The sequence below is a fragment of the Syngnathus acus genome, chromosome 16, assembly GCF_901709675.1.
Source record: "Syngnathus acus chromosome 16, fSynAcu1.2, whole genome shotgun sequence".
NCBI lineage: Eukaryota > Metazoa > Chordata > Actinopteri > Syngnathiformes > Syngnathidae > Syngnathus > Syngnathus acus.
In genome coordinates this window covers 8970079-8986998 of record NC_051101.1, presented here as the reverse complement: position 1 = coordinate 8986998, position 16920 = coordinate 8970079, and the positions used below count along the sequence as shown (strand labels likewise).

The window sequence follows — 16920 nt, the reverse complement described above, 5'->3', positions numbered from 1 at the left end:
ATTGAAATGGGATTGGTTTTGATATAGTATTTAGCTCTATAAGGGAAAAAGATAACAGTTTATCTGTCTACTTGAACATTTCATGAAGGCTTTCATTTTTTTTTTCTAAATAGAAGATACCATGAAGACACGCAGAAACGTAATCAGTACCGTTTAGCCAATAATATTTATTTCCAGTAGGTGGCGATCGTGCAAAGACTTGCTAACAATCTCAAAGCAGAAGAAGAGTACCTGGTGGGAAATTTGACAAGCGTTGCTGCAAACAATCGTAAATAAATCGGGTTTTATGTTATTGTTCGCAAGTTAACACGAAATGGACAGATATGTGTTAGTTATATCCATCTGTCAGGCGGATAACGACGAGGAGTGCAAATGTAAGTTTTTTTTTCCTTGTGTGAATTACCGATCTATCAGCGTTTACTAACCTTCCGGCTTAGATTCACTTTTTCAAGAAGGTACAAACGGTGTTTGTTTATTTCTGCTCATCCACTTAAAGATTTTGCATAAATAAATGGAAATACGTGTAGAACTTTATTGTATTCGATTGCGCAAGTGTACTTAATGTTTTGGCTGCCTATTGTGCATGTCAATAGAGTAACAAGCAACAGAACAGCAATAGAATAAGTTAACATCTAATGCTGTCTTGCACAGGTCTGGCCCAAGTGAAGCAGATTTATGACCAAATTGTGGCATTTTCCTCTCAAGAATCAGCCAGAGGAATCTCTGTGCTCCCAGGTGCGTTCAGCCATTAAAACATCATGTTTTATAATATTTTGTTAACAACAGACTTCCTCTCCATTTTAGCGTGTTCCCTCAGTGGAAGCCCTTCAGTTCAGAGGTGGTACTTTGCTGTTCAGGCTTGCCATGGAGAAATGCTGGTAAAATTTTGGAATTGTAAAAACACATAGTTTTTGTGCTTGTTATATTTTGTGATGCAAGAAATTCCAGTGCGAAAAAGAAAACCTAATGAAGTAATGGTTTAACCCAACACATCTGAGTTACGAAATGGTGGTTAAGATACACAATGCTCAAATTCATACATGAAATTAATCTAAAGAAGTTAATCACAATGAATGTAATTTTTTATTGAATGAAAGGTGAAAATAAACGTGTGCTTAAATGCGTTGCAGTTTTGCAGCTCAGATTGGGAAGAGGTGGAGGCAGTCCAACAGAGAGCAAACAGTGAAGAGGAGAAGCAAACAACTTTGGAACTGTGCATTGGTTCCCTGTGTCTTCAGGAGGGATCCGTTCAAAAGTGCGACGAAGCAACGCTAACAGAGTGAGATTTCACTTCACACAGCCAATATGTGCCAGGATTAGAAAGAAAATGTATTATTTTTTATTTAATAGGTTGCTCGAGGAGGCTGCAGAAGGATTGCATGCATTGGCAGACAAACTTCCATCTCCAGGTACAGTTAACCAATCCATATTAAATCATTTATTTCATTCTGTGATTTGGTGTTTTCTAGATCCTTTCATACTGTCAAAACTGTTCTGTACATTTGTTTTTTTGAATTTTTCTCTGCATGACCCATCCCCTCAGGTAAAGCATTGTTAGATGTGCTGGTGTTTGGGTGTGCTGAAGAGTGTCCTGCATTAAAAATCCTGCTTCCACTACTGGGAGCCCTTCGACACATGAGCTGCTGGCACTCTGCTAAGATCACTGTCGTCAGTCATCATGCTACAGGGTGAGAATATGTGTTACTGTCTCTGTGCCGCTAGGGGGCATTAGTGGCATAATATGAGCAGGTGACAGGCAGGATTTTTACTCGTATATTTTGGTTGATTTTTATCTTCTCTTGAACTTAATACTTGATCTTATGGCATGAAGTACATGTTGATCACATGATCTTTGTCTCAGGTGGCAAAAAACTGCATCTTACCTGAATGCTGGTCTATTGGAGTCCACTGAGTTAACCAGCTGTATCAATGCAAGTGAACTTTGGAGAGGGGGCATGGTGATCAGAGAGAAGAAGGTAATGCTGGAGGCATGTGTGTTATGGTTATATTTATTTACATTTGCACTTTGCAGTTTTTGCACAAATGTGTATTTCTTACCCTCGCCATTATTTGGCCTCGGGGTATGATTAACATGCTGAAAATATTTTTTTTCTAGACATGACTAATATTATTGCTCTCTAGTAATCACAGACAATGCTGCAAAGCAAAAAACTGTGATATTATGTTAAATCATCCTACTATTATCAGATGTGTTTGCATGCATGTGTTTTTTTTGCGGAATAATAACTGTGAACGGAAGTTGCATTCTTTTTAAACTCACTGGCAAAAAATTGCATAATGGCAGATCTTGAAGAAAAAAAAATACACCCGCTGGTGTAATGCAGCAGGAAGCTTCTCATTTTTATGGGGGGGGTTGTTTAGGATGAAAAGCAATCTTGAAAAATACAATATGTGGTGTAATGAATTCAAACTGAGTGTCTCAGTGATGCGTGAATCGACACTTTAACTCCTGCATTTCATTATACTATCTAGATTGAAGAATAGCAGTGTGTGATGTCTTCTCAAACTGATAGTGTAGAGATCCCCTCAATAATTGAGAAAAAAAAATTATATACACACAGAAATTACATCTTAAATCACAAATGAATACAGCAAACACATTGACCTTTTGCAATAAGGCACTGCTAGGAGATGTAGCAGGCTTAGGCTGGCAGTTGGGGAAAGCTGCTCAGCGGGAGGAAGCAATTCCCAGAGGAGTGAAAACCTGCAAACAGGCCTTGTACTGCACCGTGTGCAAATGTGTGTTGTGCTTTTCCAGCACCAGAACAACAGTCAGTTGTTGGATTTGCATTCAAAGATATTTCCGCCATATTATATTGACAACAAACTATATCATGTCCACCCTGCCATTGTCCACAATGTCAGCAGGCTGAAACCTCCTACGTCACAAATGTAATATTTTTTCACTAATTTAGACTATGGGTCAGTCCAGTATGTGGGATTTATTTTGACAAATTATTGGCCAATTTTTAGTGTTGGCTTGCTCTCTTTGATGATGTAAATAGGTGAACAAACGTCACATTTCTAGGGTGTACTGGGAAGTGTTGAATTTTGAGGTACCAGCGTTCCACCCAATGTCAATGATTACACAGCAAATTAATGTACAGTTTATTTTTTTCTTTCTTTTTTATTCCCATGACAGCCATTAACATATTAGTTGGGCCTGAATCGATGTGACACTACTGATTGCTTCAAAGAAGTGCAATGCAATATTACTTCCATTACACCATCCCTAGTTCAGAGCCCACATATGAGTTCATCACCTGCTGCCTCAGCTGATATTTTCTCTTTTTATTGTTTTTTTTTTTCCAGAATGTATCAGAGCTTCGTTTCAATGGCTTTTCTTTGCGCGCTCCAGTATATAGATCCAATCTCATGGAAGAGCCATGCTTTACTGCAGACCACAAACTACACTCTGAGGTGATTTCTTCTTATGACTTAACTGCCGACTCAAGCTTTGTTTATTCTTGCTGTGGACATTATATGCAGAGGAACTAAAATAGAGAAATTGATCACTAGTCTTAAAGATAAATAAAAAATTACTTAAACAAAAAATAATATCTTCTTTTAAGTTTTGGGGTATCTCTCATCCTTGTGCATGACGTCCTGGAAATTTTTCAGGATTAGACTCACTTAGCATCTTTATGTCTATGTGTGTAAATTTGTAATATTTGCCATAGACCCTGAAATTTAACATAATGTTTACTAATGAAATTCTAATTGCATACACAAGAAAATCTCAGCATAATGTAAATAGCATGTCGTGAAAAGCAAAATAGCAAATTATCATTTTGAGAAAAAACAGAAGATTCTTTGTTCATTCACGTCTGTCAGGAATCTTCCAGTTTTGAGTGTATTTATTATGCATGTTGGTTTGAGCCATTATTTCCAATGTAAAATTAGTTAGTTTTAATACTTATTGGAAAGTCTGGCTAAAATAATTTCCTATTCGCTTAGTTTTTGAGTTGCTATTGTTGTATAACCTGTGACCCACTCCATGATTTTTAAGATGGATGACATCACTGCAGCTTTGTGCCCTGTAATAAAGCCAGGACATGTCACTGTTCAAGCAAGTAATGATAATACTGCGTGAATTAAAAGGTGCACAGTGTGAAAGCTGTGAATTTATTTAGAGAGAACACTCAGTGTGAGACAAGGTCCTTAATAACAGTTGGTAAAGCTCTGCATTATAATGAGCTTTCTGATGTAGATTAATAACCATAACAATAAAAGCCAAGGGGTGTGCACGCAAGGTTATGGTTAGTATGGTGTCCATAATACACAGAAAAGACTCCGCCCCGCGTGTGGGTGTGCCTGTATTAGCGAGAAAGAGAGGCATATGGTGGGGATCGTCTTGGCACACAATAAAAAAAATAAAAAAATAAAAAAAGAAACACTGAAGGATAGCAAAAGTGTCCCAGCACACTTGTACAAACTACGCTCCATCACGATCTTGAATATTCACTCACTACTGTGCTTGACAACAGTATAATGGTCACACTCTAAAAAAAAAAAACAGACAGGTTGATCTAATGAAACATAACAAATACATATATTCTCTCTAACAGTTAAGTCACTGTCTACATGAGAACAGTGTTAATTTGAATCGCAGTGATGAGTGATGACATCATCACACTCACCATCAACCAATACATTAGCTTAATGAGGCAAGCAATTTCAAAGGGTACAATGGTGAATGTAAAACAAGGATGTTTCACCCTAATTTGTAAGAGTTATAAATAAGTTGATTATTATGGTAAAAGTACAAACATTATAAACAGAAGAAATGTTTGCTACAGCTTGGTGAGGAAATAAAAATAAACAAAAGGTTTTTGCAAAATGAGAAGGCAACCATCACAAACACTTTGCACTAAAGATGTTCAGTGGATTGTTTGAATAATTGCATTGGCACACCAACGCGAAGCCAGATTGCAGATTTGACCTTTGTCGGCAGTGTGAGTGACTTTTTAGAAAGAACACTCACTATGTTACATGACTGAAAATAAACACCAGTTGGTTCTGTGGGCTTTCATTCGCCTCAGATAATTGCAATGGAGGTGCTTGTTTCAAACTGAATTGTGTATCATTCAATTTGATCTGATCTAAATGAAAACCGTTGTGCTGCAGGAAATAAAAAAATCTCAAACTGAAAATTAGCTGCCCACTCAAAGCCTCCCAAGAAATAAAACCATACAATATATAACAATTTGTCTGTTATTACAATCGGCCACATTGGAAGAATCTCAACACCGATCTGGGCAAATAATTATTGAAAATTGAAATAATTGACTGAAAATAAACACCAGTTGGTTCTGTGGGCTTTCATTCGCCTCAGATAATTGCAATGGAGGTGCTTGTTTCAAACTGAATTGTGTATCATTCAATTTGATCCGATTTAAATGAAAACCGTTGTGCTGCAGGAAATAAAAAAAATCTCAAACTGTGAAAATGAGCTGCCCACTCAAAGCCTCCCAAGAAATAAAACAATACAATATATAACAACTTGTTTGTTATTACAATCGGCCACATTGGAAGAATCTCAACAGCGATCTGGGCAAATAATGATTGAACATTCCTCAATTGAAAGAGTGTTTGAGAGCTGTCATTCCTTTTCTTCCTGTTTGCAGGTCTTTCATTACTACGCACCAGTTTTAGACCTGCTTCATCTGATTACTTTGTCAGACCTGCCATGCTTCCTGATGTCCAACACACACTTTGAGCTGTATCCTCACTTCTGAAGTCCAAGCTTCCATGCCATCAGTCAGACCTCGAGGACCCCACAGGCGATCAGAGCTGTGATGTACCAATGCAAATTCGAGGACCTGTAATAACTTACACTCAGTTTTAGATGCAAACCGTACAGATAGGAATGCAAATGGAGGACGCTTTTAAAAGTAGGAAAACATTAAAGAGCCCTGCAAACTGGTACCTCCAGGCTAAAAAAAAAAAAGATAGCTTTTACCCCAGCCCCTAGAGCAATGACTGAACTTGCAAAACACCACCATGCTGCCACCACCCCCTCAACATCATCATAACATTCCTCATTCCTCATCACAAGATTGAAATGTCCTTGTAATTGACAAAATATAATCACAAGTTTCTAAATAACATTCAGTAATGTTTCCACGATACTTTTATGGCACGAGTCATAAAATATGCCCTCACTCGTTTTGAACCCCGCTTTTAATTCATTTCAACTTCTTCTGCAGCACCTTTTTACTTGTCTTGCTCTATTTTATACACCTTAACAAAAAGAACACAGAGCACTTTCTGGGAAGTCAGTCAACTCTAAACTTCTTTTGGACCAGCTCAAGTCATTGCGTGGAAAGGTATTAACTAGTTTGAACACTTCAGTTTTCTTCCTTTAAACATTTTGTGTTCAATGTCTGCCACTGCCATTGCGAGTGAATCAAATATATTCTATGTGCTCAGGTCGGGGCTTTATTCAGCCTTTCCTGCGTCGTCACTTCCATCGCACAGCCATCAGCAAGCCAAATCAGCTCCCAGCGCTGGAGAGAATCTCTAGCCAGAAGACCCAAGTCCTTGCCCAGTCAGTTCTTTCATTACCTCATTAAATGACAAGTCATATCTTGCGTCTAGGAAATAAATTGGTAACTGGAGCTACATTGTCACAGATGATAAAGCCTTCTGTGGATGAGGCAGACTCGCAAGTCAAAAACACTGTTGGAAAAATGCCAAAGCTATATTAAAGATATGACTGATACAACTTGATTGTATTTGAATGAAAATGAAACTGCAGAAAAATGATAGGGGGAAAAAATAGGGTTGAAATGTTATCCCAATATAGTGGGTTTTGTATTGTAGCGCATTAGCAAGTTTTATCAATATAGCTTCAAGCAGAAGAATAGCTTTGTTTTGACTAACACTAATATTTCATCTTGCAGCACCTGACATCGAGGTTAAGGGAGAGAGTGCTCACTACTTCCTGTTGGTCCAGGGCTCAGGCAATATCGAGGATGGAGTCTGCACAGTCAGGGTCTTGCACTCTGACAGTCAAATTAATGGCGTGCCCGCCATGGCAACATTCTCGGGGCTGTCTGAACCGAAGCTGCTGTCATCATCAGGTGCGATTTATTATAATGCTGTGTGTGTTTCTGTAGTCTCATTTACTCAGCGTGTTTGTACTTTCATTTATTTTTCCTTTCATTTAACAGTGAGGAAAACATTTTAGAGCCATGAAGAGTATTTAAAAGGGCAGAGTTGTTCACGTCAATGTTTGCGACTTGGGGTAAAATGAATGCCAGCAGTTTTGTTTGCCTTCACTTCTTGAAAAGGATGAGATGACAGGGTTGTGTGTGCCAAAAATAAGTTGATTCATTAAGAGATGAGTGAAATTAGAATGTAATAATTGGAAGTAAAAATGAATAAAGCATCAAAATCAAAGCACAAAATAAATAAATTAGTAAGTAAATGAAAGAGGAGAAATAATTGCCATGCTAAGTGAGGTTTTTAACAAGATGTTTGCAGCTACAAATAAAAATTAATTGGATGAAATAACACTTTAAATTGTCAGATATTTGATCTCTCCTTTAAGTGAAAACGTTTGAATAAAATAGATAACAATTCATTTTATATTGTTATACAGATTAATTCATAGATTGTGTTTGTTTAAAAAAATGATATGGGAAAAATAATTGCCAAATAAATTGCAATGGGAAAAAAAATAACAATTCGATTTTTTTTCACAATCATTCAGCTCTTGTAGACAATCATTTGTGCATCGGTACTTTCTCCATAAGCATGACCAATTGTTTTAATGGATGTCCTTGTCTGCTTTTAGGCTGCAAATGATATTCAAGAAAGTTTCTACGATTGTTAACATTTTATGCAACCTTCAGAAGACATTTGTAAAGTACCATAAAATATGCCCCAACTCTTGTGCTGTGAGTCAGCAGAGTTTTCACTACAAGTCATTTCAATGACAACATGATGGTTTTGGTTCGTGTGGAAAAACATGTTTCACACTTTTTGGAGGTTACTGCCATTTTTGAATTTGGGGCTTTTACTATACTTTATATTGCTTTAAGATGTAATGTAGTTTAAGGCCGTGTCATAGGTCCCGTGAATGAAGCTCTACAAAGAACATTCTCAGCTGGGCCGGTAATGCACATTTCTCTGGCCTTTTTCCATTCACCACTTTTTCTCCATCCAGGAGGCATTCGAAGCGACATCCTCTCTCTGCCTTGTCTCCAAGGAGACGGTCTTCTGAGAAGAGAGCGGAAGGTGGCTGAGGTCCAAGCACTAGTGGTTAAAGAATACTCCAGTAAGTACTCGTTCTAAAAAAGCTGGTGACAAGAAGAATAAACAACGTGAACATTTCATAATCATCCTGACTAATTATTGCCATTATCGATATCATCACACCAATAATAAAAGAAACAAAATGAAAAACAAACTCACAGGATACATGCTCCAAAGATATTACTGTACATTTGATTTAAAATGCAAAAATATAGCTATGCCTACTTGAGGGCTAAATTTCCATATTCGCTATATATTACAGCAATCAATGAGCCCTCATTGTGTTTTTTTTTTTATGTGTTATACTAATCCCACTGAAAGTCAACAACCCAATAGATGCAGAAGCTAAAGCCTGGAAATATGATTATTTCTACTGCTCCCCTCTCCCCCAGGGGATGGATTAAAATCACACGGGGATGGGTTAAATGCAGAGGACAAATTTCACCACACCCAGATGTGTGTGTGACAATCATTGGGACTTTAATCTTTAAAATTTAAAAAATTAACAAATATAATGTGTACTGTATTAATTTGCTTAATATTGATGTACTAGTAATTTGATTTTCTACTACTTTGCGCCACTAAGGTAGCTGAACAAGATAAACTAAAATGTTATAATACTCTAATGTCAGTATAAATTATACTGAGTGAGGCTCAGTCTCAAAAAACAAACCCATTATTATTTGTTTGCTTCTTAGTAAAACGGGTCCAAAACATCCTATCAGTGGCTTCACTAATTTTCCTTGTTTTTACTTCGGGCACTTGCTAGCGCATAGAATGATTCGCAATGTAATTAATTGACCGACAGACAAAGACAGTGAAGCTACAGTAGAGTACAGCAAGATAAAAGAAAATGAAGTTCTTCAACCTTGAGGAAACAAAGTCTGGCTTGCGCTTTGACAAGACTGTGAGGAGGTTATATACCACAAGGCTAATTCAAAATTGCAAAATATTCAATGATTTCACATTAAATTGAGGAGGATGCCTGTCTAGTTGTGTAATTTAAGAAGAAAAAGAGGAATAGAACATCAGCTTCTGTTAAGTACAGTACTATAGCATTGCATTGAATGAGCCTGGGAGGTAAAGTATTTCCGATGTTTTATTTTCCAACACTTATTACTTTGTGCTCGTACATTTAATAATAATGCTTCCGATTTATATTTATTGTCCTTGGTACATGACTACAAATGAGAACTTGTGCACCAAAGGATCTGTTTGTGTGTCCAGGACAGAAAAGATCCTCTTTAATATCACTCAATGACTTGAAGGCCATTCTGAGCATGGCTAGGGAGCAATACTTGAAGATGACTGACTCCATGCTTCCCCGGGCCTCTTCTCTGATTGACACTGTGGACACTAAGCACCCAGGTACGCATATTTATACTTGCATCTCAAGCACTTCACATATCTTAATTACTAGCGTATCCAATTATGACAAATACTGTCCATGTCATAAGTATTTTATTTCAGATCACACAGCCAAAGAAAACGCAGTTGTCTTACATCAATGCAGTGCACACATTTGTTTGTGATTGCAATTCCATGCACCACGGCTTACGCGTCTTGACCTGGCTCGAGCTAAAAGTTTGAATAACCGCTGCAATCCATCATACAGTGCATTTTACCGTATAGTGTGTGCTCATAGAGGAAGTCCTGTAGGTTTGTTTATGATTGCACCAGAGGTCTTTTGTTGTTGTTACAAAAAGGGTAGTAGTAAATTACCTGAGATGTACGGTTCTTTTCCGAACCTTCGTTCTGTTCTTGACCTCATCTGAAGATTAATGTATGGCTCGACAACATAACAGCAACTTCAAATCTATTAGAACGTTAAGGGACAATGTGATTTGAGCTGTGAACTTGCTACATCAAGTTGGTTCTATTTCCTTTATTGCAGTAGAAACAACGCCACACTCTCAATCTGTATGGCCAGAGCAGAGCGTCCTCCACAATATTGAGAACATGCAAAAAAGACGACAGAGAAGAAGGTAAATAATTACCGTGTGGTATCTCGGTGATGTGTTTGTAGGATTGTGACTTCAACATATGAACAGTGCACTGCAATTACTAATATTATGTTTTGTGCTTTAGACTTAGTTTATGTTCCGGCTCCAGTGATAGCCTGCTGGGTCCTAAAGACTGTCCGAAGGGTTCTTCTACCTTACTGGATGCCAAAGAACTTATAAAACACTTCACTCTCGATGGCAAGCCCACCAGTGAGCTGCAACCTCTGGCTCTTATTAGAGGGTAAGACAAGTCATTTGAATGAAGCGCTGCTTACAGCCTTTTCTGAGAATGTAGGCTGGCATTTGCGTTGGAGACAGAAGGAAAACAGGATTTAAAAAAAAAAAAAAGACACCCCCGTTTTATTGGCAAAGAAAAAAATTCCTGTGTACTGCAGTTCAAGGTGAGGATTTTATTTTGATCATTAGTCTACCTGAGTAAAACCTGCGTGACCTTTGTTGGAATACCATTTGGAGGGAAACACGATTCATTGAGTATGACAGACCATCTCATTCTACTTTATTCTCTGTGCTGCTTTTCTTCAGTCATAATGTGTTCCAGTTGTCATCAGACTTGTGTCCTGGGAGTCTTAGTGAGATGTCCTTCAAAAAGGCCACGACCTTCCATTATCACGGCATAGAGTATGTATCTACCACCTCAAATTCCTTCGTGGTGATTGGATTCTTTTCATTGCACTTCTTTTTTTTTTTTTTTTTTTTATAATTTAACAATCTGCTGGCTTCCTATCTTTGGTTTTATATAGCTTCTGCCTAGATGACCAGCACTCTTTGGAGCGAGATAAGGCTTTTGTGCAGCTCCAGTCCCGTCTCATTCGCTACGAGACGCAAACCACCTGCTCCAGGGAGCCGTGTGTCCTACCGTTTGCCACCAGCCCCGCCCCTTCTCCCGCGGTGATGTCCGAACCGGGAAGTGTACCCGATGGGGAGACTCTGCAGAACGCTGATGTAGCCCGACTCAAACGCAGGTCCTGGGAAACTGATGTTGGGGGTTATCCCCGCAAGAGGTAGGTGGAGGCATGAGTTGGTGGAATCATTTGAGTGTTTGACTGTGATAACTGTTTCAATAAATGATATAGGCAGGCCAAGTCAGAGAGCAGCGACTTGGTCTGTTCTCAGAGCAATGGCAGTAATGGGACTCAGCTTACCATCAAGTCGCAACGGCAGCAGCCCAGCAGATCACACTCGGTCTCCTCTTCCACTCCCTCGTCCTCTTCTGCTTCGAGAACATCATCTGGTATAGTCAAATCAACCTAACCGGCCAAAAATGTAGCTCATAAAAAAGCAGAATAAAAGATAATTTCAAATAAAGAATCTTTACTGGTATTTACATGACTGTAAGTACTGAAATGGTGTTACGGTATTGGCAGGTTGAATGTGGTGGATTGGGATGGTATGCCTTTTAGGTATGTGGGTGATGTCAGGGGTTGGTGTCATTTCGAGTCTTTGTGACTGTTCTCATTTTCTTGTGTTTGACGCTTGTCCCATTTAATGAACCTCATTGATAGTCCATCTTTTTTTCATCTTTTACCTGAGTGGCAGCTTATTAAAAGCTGGCTTAAATTTTGTCCTGCAACTCCGAGCAAAAAAGCGATCAAGTGACGACTCGTAACTTGAATTACTTGTAGTTGGGGCATTGTTAAGTCAAGGTACTTTACACAGCATTTTATTGTAACTACCTTAATGTATTACTTTATGGTTTGCCTTGGTTTATTCTTAGGTTTACTGAAGCAGTCTTCAGCCGACAAACTTAAAGCCCTGGAGCAGAAGACTGATCACAAACGAACAAAAGACGATAAAAATGCCAAGGAATCGCGCTCCCAGAAACACAATAGGGTAAGTGTGTGTGTGTGTGTATTTTGATAAGAAATGAATGCAATTTAGTTTCAGTACTTTCGACGTTATTATTGTTACCTAACACTTTTTGAGTCATTTTCTTTTGAAAATGTTGCTTTTAAGATCTGTACAAAAAAGAAAAACAGATTTATAACTACTATACCACATTGTGTGTCGGAAATTCATTGCAAGAGCCATTTTAAAATGAAAACATTATGCAGACCCCCTGAAAACTGATGAATAAAAGCCTTAAATCAAGTGTACCACTTGCTAACACACACACGCAAACTCCTACACTGGAGGCCGACAACAAATTCACCTAATGTCCATCCAACAAATGAGGATCGTATAACTATAATAGATTTAGCAAAGATAAATGATGCATGTTTAGCATGTTACCACATGCTGTGCTTGCTGATTACTTACAGCCTGCACGTACTATGTGTGTAGACACACACACTCACACGGAAACGATGCATGACCACACACTCACTATTACCTGCGCACACGTCGCCGGCTGACTCCAGACCTTGATGTGTTCCGATCTGTGGACGTTATGCTAACAGGAGATGTGTGCAGTCAGCAATACTAATGTGCAGGTCCTCCGCACGTGGACAAAAACAGTTGTCGCAATTCAGCAATAACGACAGCAGTTAATTCAACACAGTGATTGAAAACCGTCTGCTTTGTGGAACGGAAAAGCACCGATGATCCCCCAGTGTGATTTATTATGTTTATTCAGATCATCTGCTGTCTAAAGAGTGAAGGTGGCTCCATTTATTTTTGAATGTGTGCTGTCAACTCTTTCAGTGAAACAGTGCGCCTTTTACCTGACAGCCTCCCGTAGTCGTTTTAAAGACACTTCTGTGGAAGGCCATCCTTCTCCAGAGTCGTGACGTTTTGACATCCATTCTTTAAGAAGGAAGCCTCGCTAAAATGAGTTTCTTTGAACCAAGTTGACGTTTGCCGATGAGGAAATTAACGAGTAGATTTAAGGTTTTAGTATTGTGTCCATGAAAATGTGCGTGTCCTCTGTTGCCCTCAGATGCTGCAGGAGGTAGTTGTTAAAACGCTCAAACAGCACGGGATCAGTGCCGAGCATAAATGCTTTGAGGCTTGCAGCAAGAGACTGTTTGATATCTCCAAATTCTTTCTCAAGGTTGGTGCCCACACACACTCAGCACTGTCCACTCGTTCACTCTGAACTCTCTTTTAGTGCTTTGGCTCCCTCCCGCCACGAATGTAGTGTCCACCATATGTCGTTGTTTTGTTACCAATGTGTGCAACAAATAAACCCCAATGGGAACGCTCCCTTGCTTTTCTTCCAAATATATATTCATTATTTATTTTGTGCTCCCATTTTAAAGGTGCACACAAAATGGAAAGTTGATTTTTTTGTTTCTAAACAAATAGTGTGAAATTAAACAACCAAGTAGATTATTGGTTATCTGCCTCATTTTGAAAAACTTCCTGTGAGCGAGATTTTCTGTTCCTTCGCCCCACTGTTACATCATAGACTAATTACGACATTAACCACACCGAGTTTTTAAAAAAAAAAAAATTCAGAATATTGAATTTAAAACAAAAACAGCTGAGAAAAACAAACAAATTTTGTATTTATTAGAGTCTTTGTATGTTTTAGGAGAAACTTTTGATCTTTGACTTCAAATTTTCACTTAGCTTGATTAAAAACTGTTTGTTCTCAGGATCTGAAGACATCTCGAGGTCTCCATGATGAGATGAAAAAGGCAGCTGGCAGCAATGCTAAACAGGTAAAATCAACATGCATCAGTGTTCCCTTTCCACACATTAGCTCATGAAAATACTCTTCAACTCATATGTTGCGTTATTATAGGTCATTGACTGGGTGCTGGAGAAGACTTTAACGAAATCATGATTTTAACAAAAGTCCTATTTTAATATGTCCATGTTTTACCTAGGCATGTTTTGCTAGTTTATTGGAAATTATTTTAAGTCAATTTTAATTTGCTCTTTAAATCGATCTTTTATTTTAAATAGTCATATATATTTTTTTTTAATTGTAAATGTTTTCATTTAATGTTTTACTTTATGTAGGATAATAAATGTGTTTTTAATTAATATCCTGTTGTATTCCTGTAGGCAACCACTCAATATTAATTAAAAATGAATTAAAAATAATTATTGTAAATACTGCTGAACAACACTTGTATTCCATAAACAACAGATTCAAATAAAAATCAGTAAGTATGGCGTAACTAAACATGCTGAGCTTTTTGTTTCTTCCTGTGCTCGTCAGCAAGGTCCCTTGTGTCTATCAATCAGCTCCCTCAGCCACTCGTGTCCTGTGCAGGTGTTCCATGTTTATCACGTCACTTGTATTTAGTTTTGTAATTATTTATAGCCTACACGACACAGGACAACTATTGTGCACCATACAAAGATGAGATTAATTGAAGTTACGAACCACAAACTGTAATTCATAATCGTCACAATCGGTCACTGACGTCTTGGTCACACTTCTCACTCTCCCAGCTTGTTTCTCGGTTCAAATATTGCCTATGCAAGGCTTGTGGGAAGGGGCTTCATGATCTTTTGTTTGTTAATAGGATGACATCTCCCTTCCCTTCCCCCAGCACATCGTCAAACTCTTGCACAGCTCATCAAAAGCTCGAGTCATGCCCATCTTTGGTGTTCATTGGGATTCAAGCCATTTGTCTCTGCTTCAAAATTGCCATTAGGACTGTCTGATGTACGACAGCTTGTCTTGCCTGTGCATTCGTGCGTTATGCCCACAATGCATTGCACCCACCTGCATTTATTACTTATTCATCATGGATCATGAAATGGTAAAGAACATGAAGAGGCTTTGTGCAAAAGGGGGGGATTCAGGGTTGTTGCAGGGACTTGGCAGTGGCATCCAGAACATTACACGCACACACACAATTAAAATCTCTTTTATCATGACGTTCCCAGAGTTGAAGTAAAAAAATAGGAGCAGTGTTTCTGCAGAGAGAAATGCAATGTTGAGTGCAAACACACATGCATTTATGTACCTTACTTTTTAAGTGTAGTATGTGTGTGTGTTTGTATCGCACCCAGACAGCAAGAGGGCCACAACAACAAACATGACCCTTTCTAAAATGGCCTTGTTTTTTTTAGCACAATATGCATGAAAGCATCATCCATCCATCGTCCTCTTGTCCATCAACAGATTATAACTGGGATACAGGAAGAGGATGATCATGTGCTTTCCATGCCCTTGAAAACAGAAATTGATTTCATTACATTAAAATGAAATATATTAGAGAAAGAGCAACAATATAGACAATAGCTACACTTAATTGTTTGATCAGTTTCAATTGGTTTCCAATAAAAACTAACAATGGCGTTGCTTTGGTTTGAAAACCCCTTAAAGGTCAGTTCAACTAACATAGTTTCAAATTAGTTCAAAAGTTTGATTTTCTGCCAAAAGCAATTCAGTAGGAACAAGTCTTTGTTTATGGAATATGTATTTATTGTTTCTGCCCCAATAAGAAGCATGCTTTTACTGGTCTACATGTGGGAGTGTTTGGATTAAGCACCACACGCAATTCAGTAAACCAAATAAAAGCAATGCTCAATTTTGTTTGCTTCAAATTGTTTCTCTCGCCAGTCAATACCCATGAAGGTTGATGGGGGGGGGCACCTTTAACAAAGTGAAAGACTTGCAAATCAAACCCAGAGGACAAGCACCTCACTTGCAATCATCTCTCGTTTAAATAATCAATGCAAATCCTCCAAACATGTAAGTTTGTGTTTCTTTGGGCCTGTCAGCCTCTCATCTTGCTGAATAACTTTTGGAACTTTTCAATTTCCAATGCAGCCTGTTGGGTCCCTCTCTCCCTCCTGCAATCTTAAGCTTCTATAGCTTATTCCCTAGCATGCAAACACACAAACAAGCAAATAAACCACAACCTGTAAGGACCAGCCACAGGCGGGCGAGGAATGCAAATGGAGAATGAGCCAAAAGCCCATCATGCTACCATGCAACGCATAAACAAGTTACAACACCTGCATGTATTGTCTTCGACTGATGGAAGTACACGAACACATCAAGTCATAACAATGATCCCCCCCCCCCCCCATTCCCTCAAAAGAAACTGGAGCTAAGTAGACTGACTAATCACACGTACAAGACACAATGGCAAGCTGACAGCCTGAGGGTTGACACGACCAAGTGAGAGCCAAGACAATGGGAAAAAAAATAGACACAAAGGAAACCAGTGAACCGTCTCTCCACCCACATAGTCATGATTAACTATTAACAAAGTCAATTATCTGGCCTGGCACCTGGAAGAGTTTCCAAGCATATTTTTTTAGCGATGGGACATTTTAGTTCCACCAGTCAACTTGACACTGCCAATCTGTGTCAAAATCTATTTTCATTGGAGAAGTGCAGAAATGGGGAAAATATTTACTGTTGAGAGGCTTGACATTTTAAGTTCAACAAGATCGCAACCATTAATCACTCATCAAAAATGATTGATTAATCTTCTACCACTTTAATCTTAAATAGCTAGTTTACTAGCTGCTGAAAATATACTGTATACGCTTCAAACCTTTGTGGCCAGTTGCTAATGAATCTAGCAGGCAATCAAAACAAAGAGGCGACAATATGTGTCATAGAGGCCATTCTTCTCCGAGTCAATGGAAAAGCTCAGTGACCGTGCATGGATGGGCAATTTATTGGTGTATCAGCCCTCACACAACACTACCGCATAGAAAATTCATTTACCATATTATAGTTTATGATCCACGGAGG

At 38.5% G+C, this 16920-nt stretch overlaps 1 protein-coding gene across 1 annotated transcript; it reads left to right on the top strand.

Moving 5' to 3' along the window:
- The first annotated feature begins 216 nt into the window (after positions 1 to 216).
- LOC119136009 (MDM2 binding protein) lies at positions 217 to 14379 on the top strand. The gene is made up of 23 exons (XM_037274073.1): positions 217 to 374; positions 652 to 735; positions 805 to 878; positions 1131 to 1279; positions 1351 to 1409; positions 1544 to 1688; positions 1862 to 1976; positions 3334 to 3441; positions 5649 to 5743; positions 6284 to 6350; positions 6454 to 6571; positions 6927 to 7106; positions 8195 to 8305; positions 9511 to 9651; positions 10178 to 10268; positions 10372 to 10527; positions 10830 to 10925; positions 11048 to 11308; positions 11381 to 11538; positions 12022 to 12137; positions 13183 to 13296; positions 13844 to 13909; positions 13993 to 14379. The coding sequence occupies exons 1-23, from the start codon at positions 314 to 316 to the stop codon at positions 14032 to 14034; spliced, it is 2607 nt and encodes an 868-aa protein (XP_037129968.1). The 5' UTR covers positions 217 to 313; the 3' UTR covers positions 14035 to 14379.
- Positions 14380 to 16920: the final 2541 nt, after the last annotated feature.

Coding starts and splice junctions, on each gene's coding strand:
- LOC119136009 (XM_037274073.1), top strand. CDS start 314: ATGGACAGATATGTGTTAGTTATATCCATCTGTCAGGCGGATAACGAC. Junction 736..804: donor AGGAATCTCTGTGCTCCCAG/GTGCGTTCAGCC, acceptor TCTCCATTTTAG/CGTGTTCCCTCAGTGGAAGC. Junction 3,442..5,648: donor ACCACAAACTACACTCTGAG/GTGATTTCTTCT, acceptor TCCTGTTTGCAG/GTCTTTCATTACTACGCACC.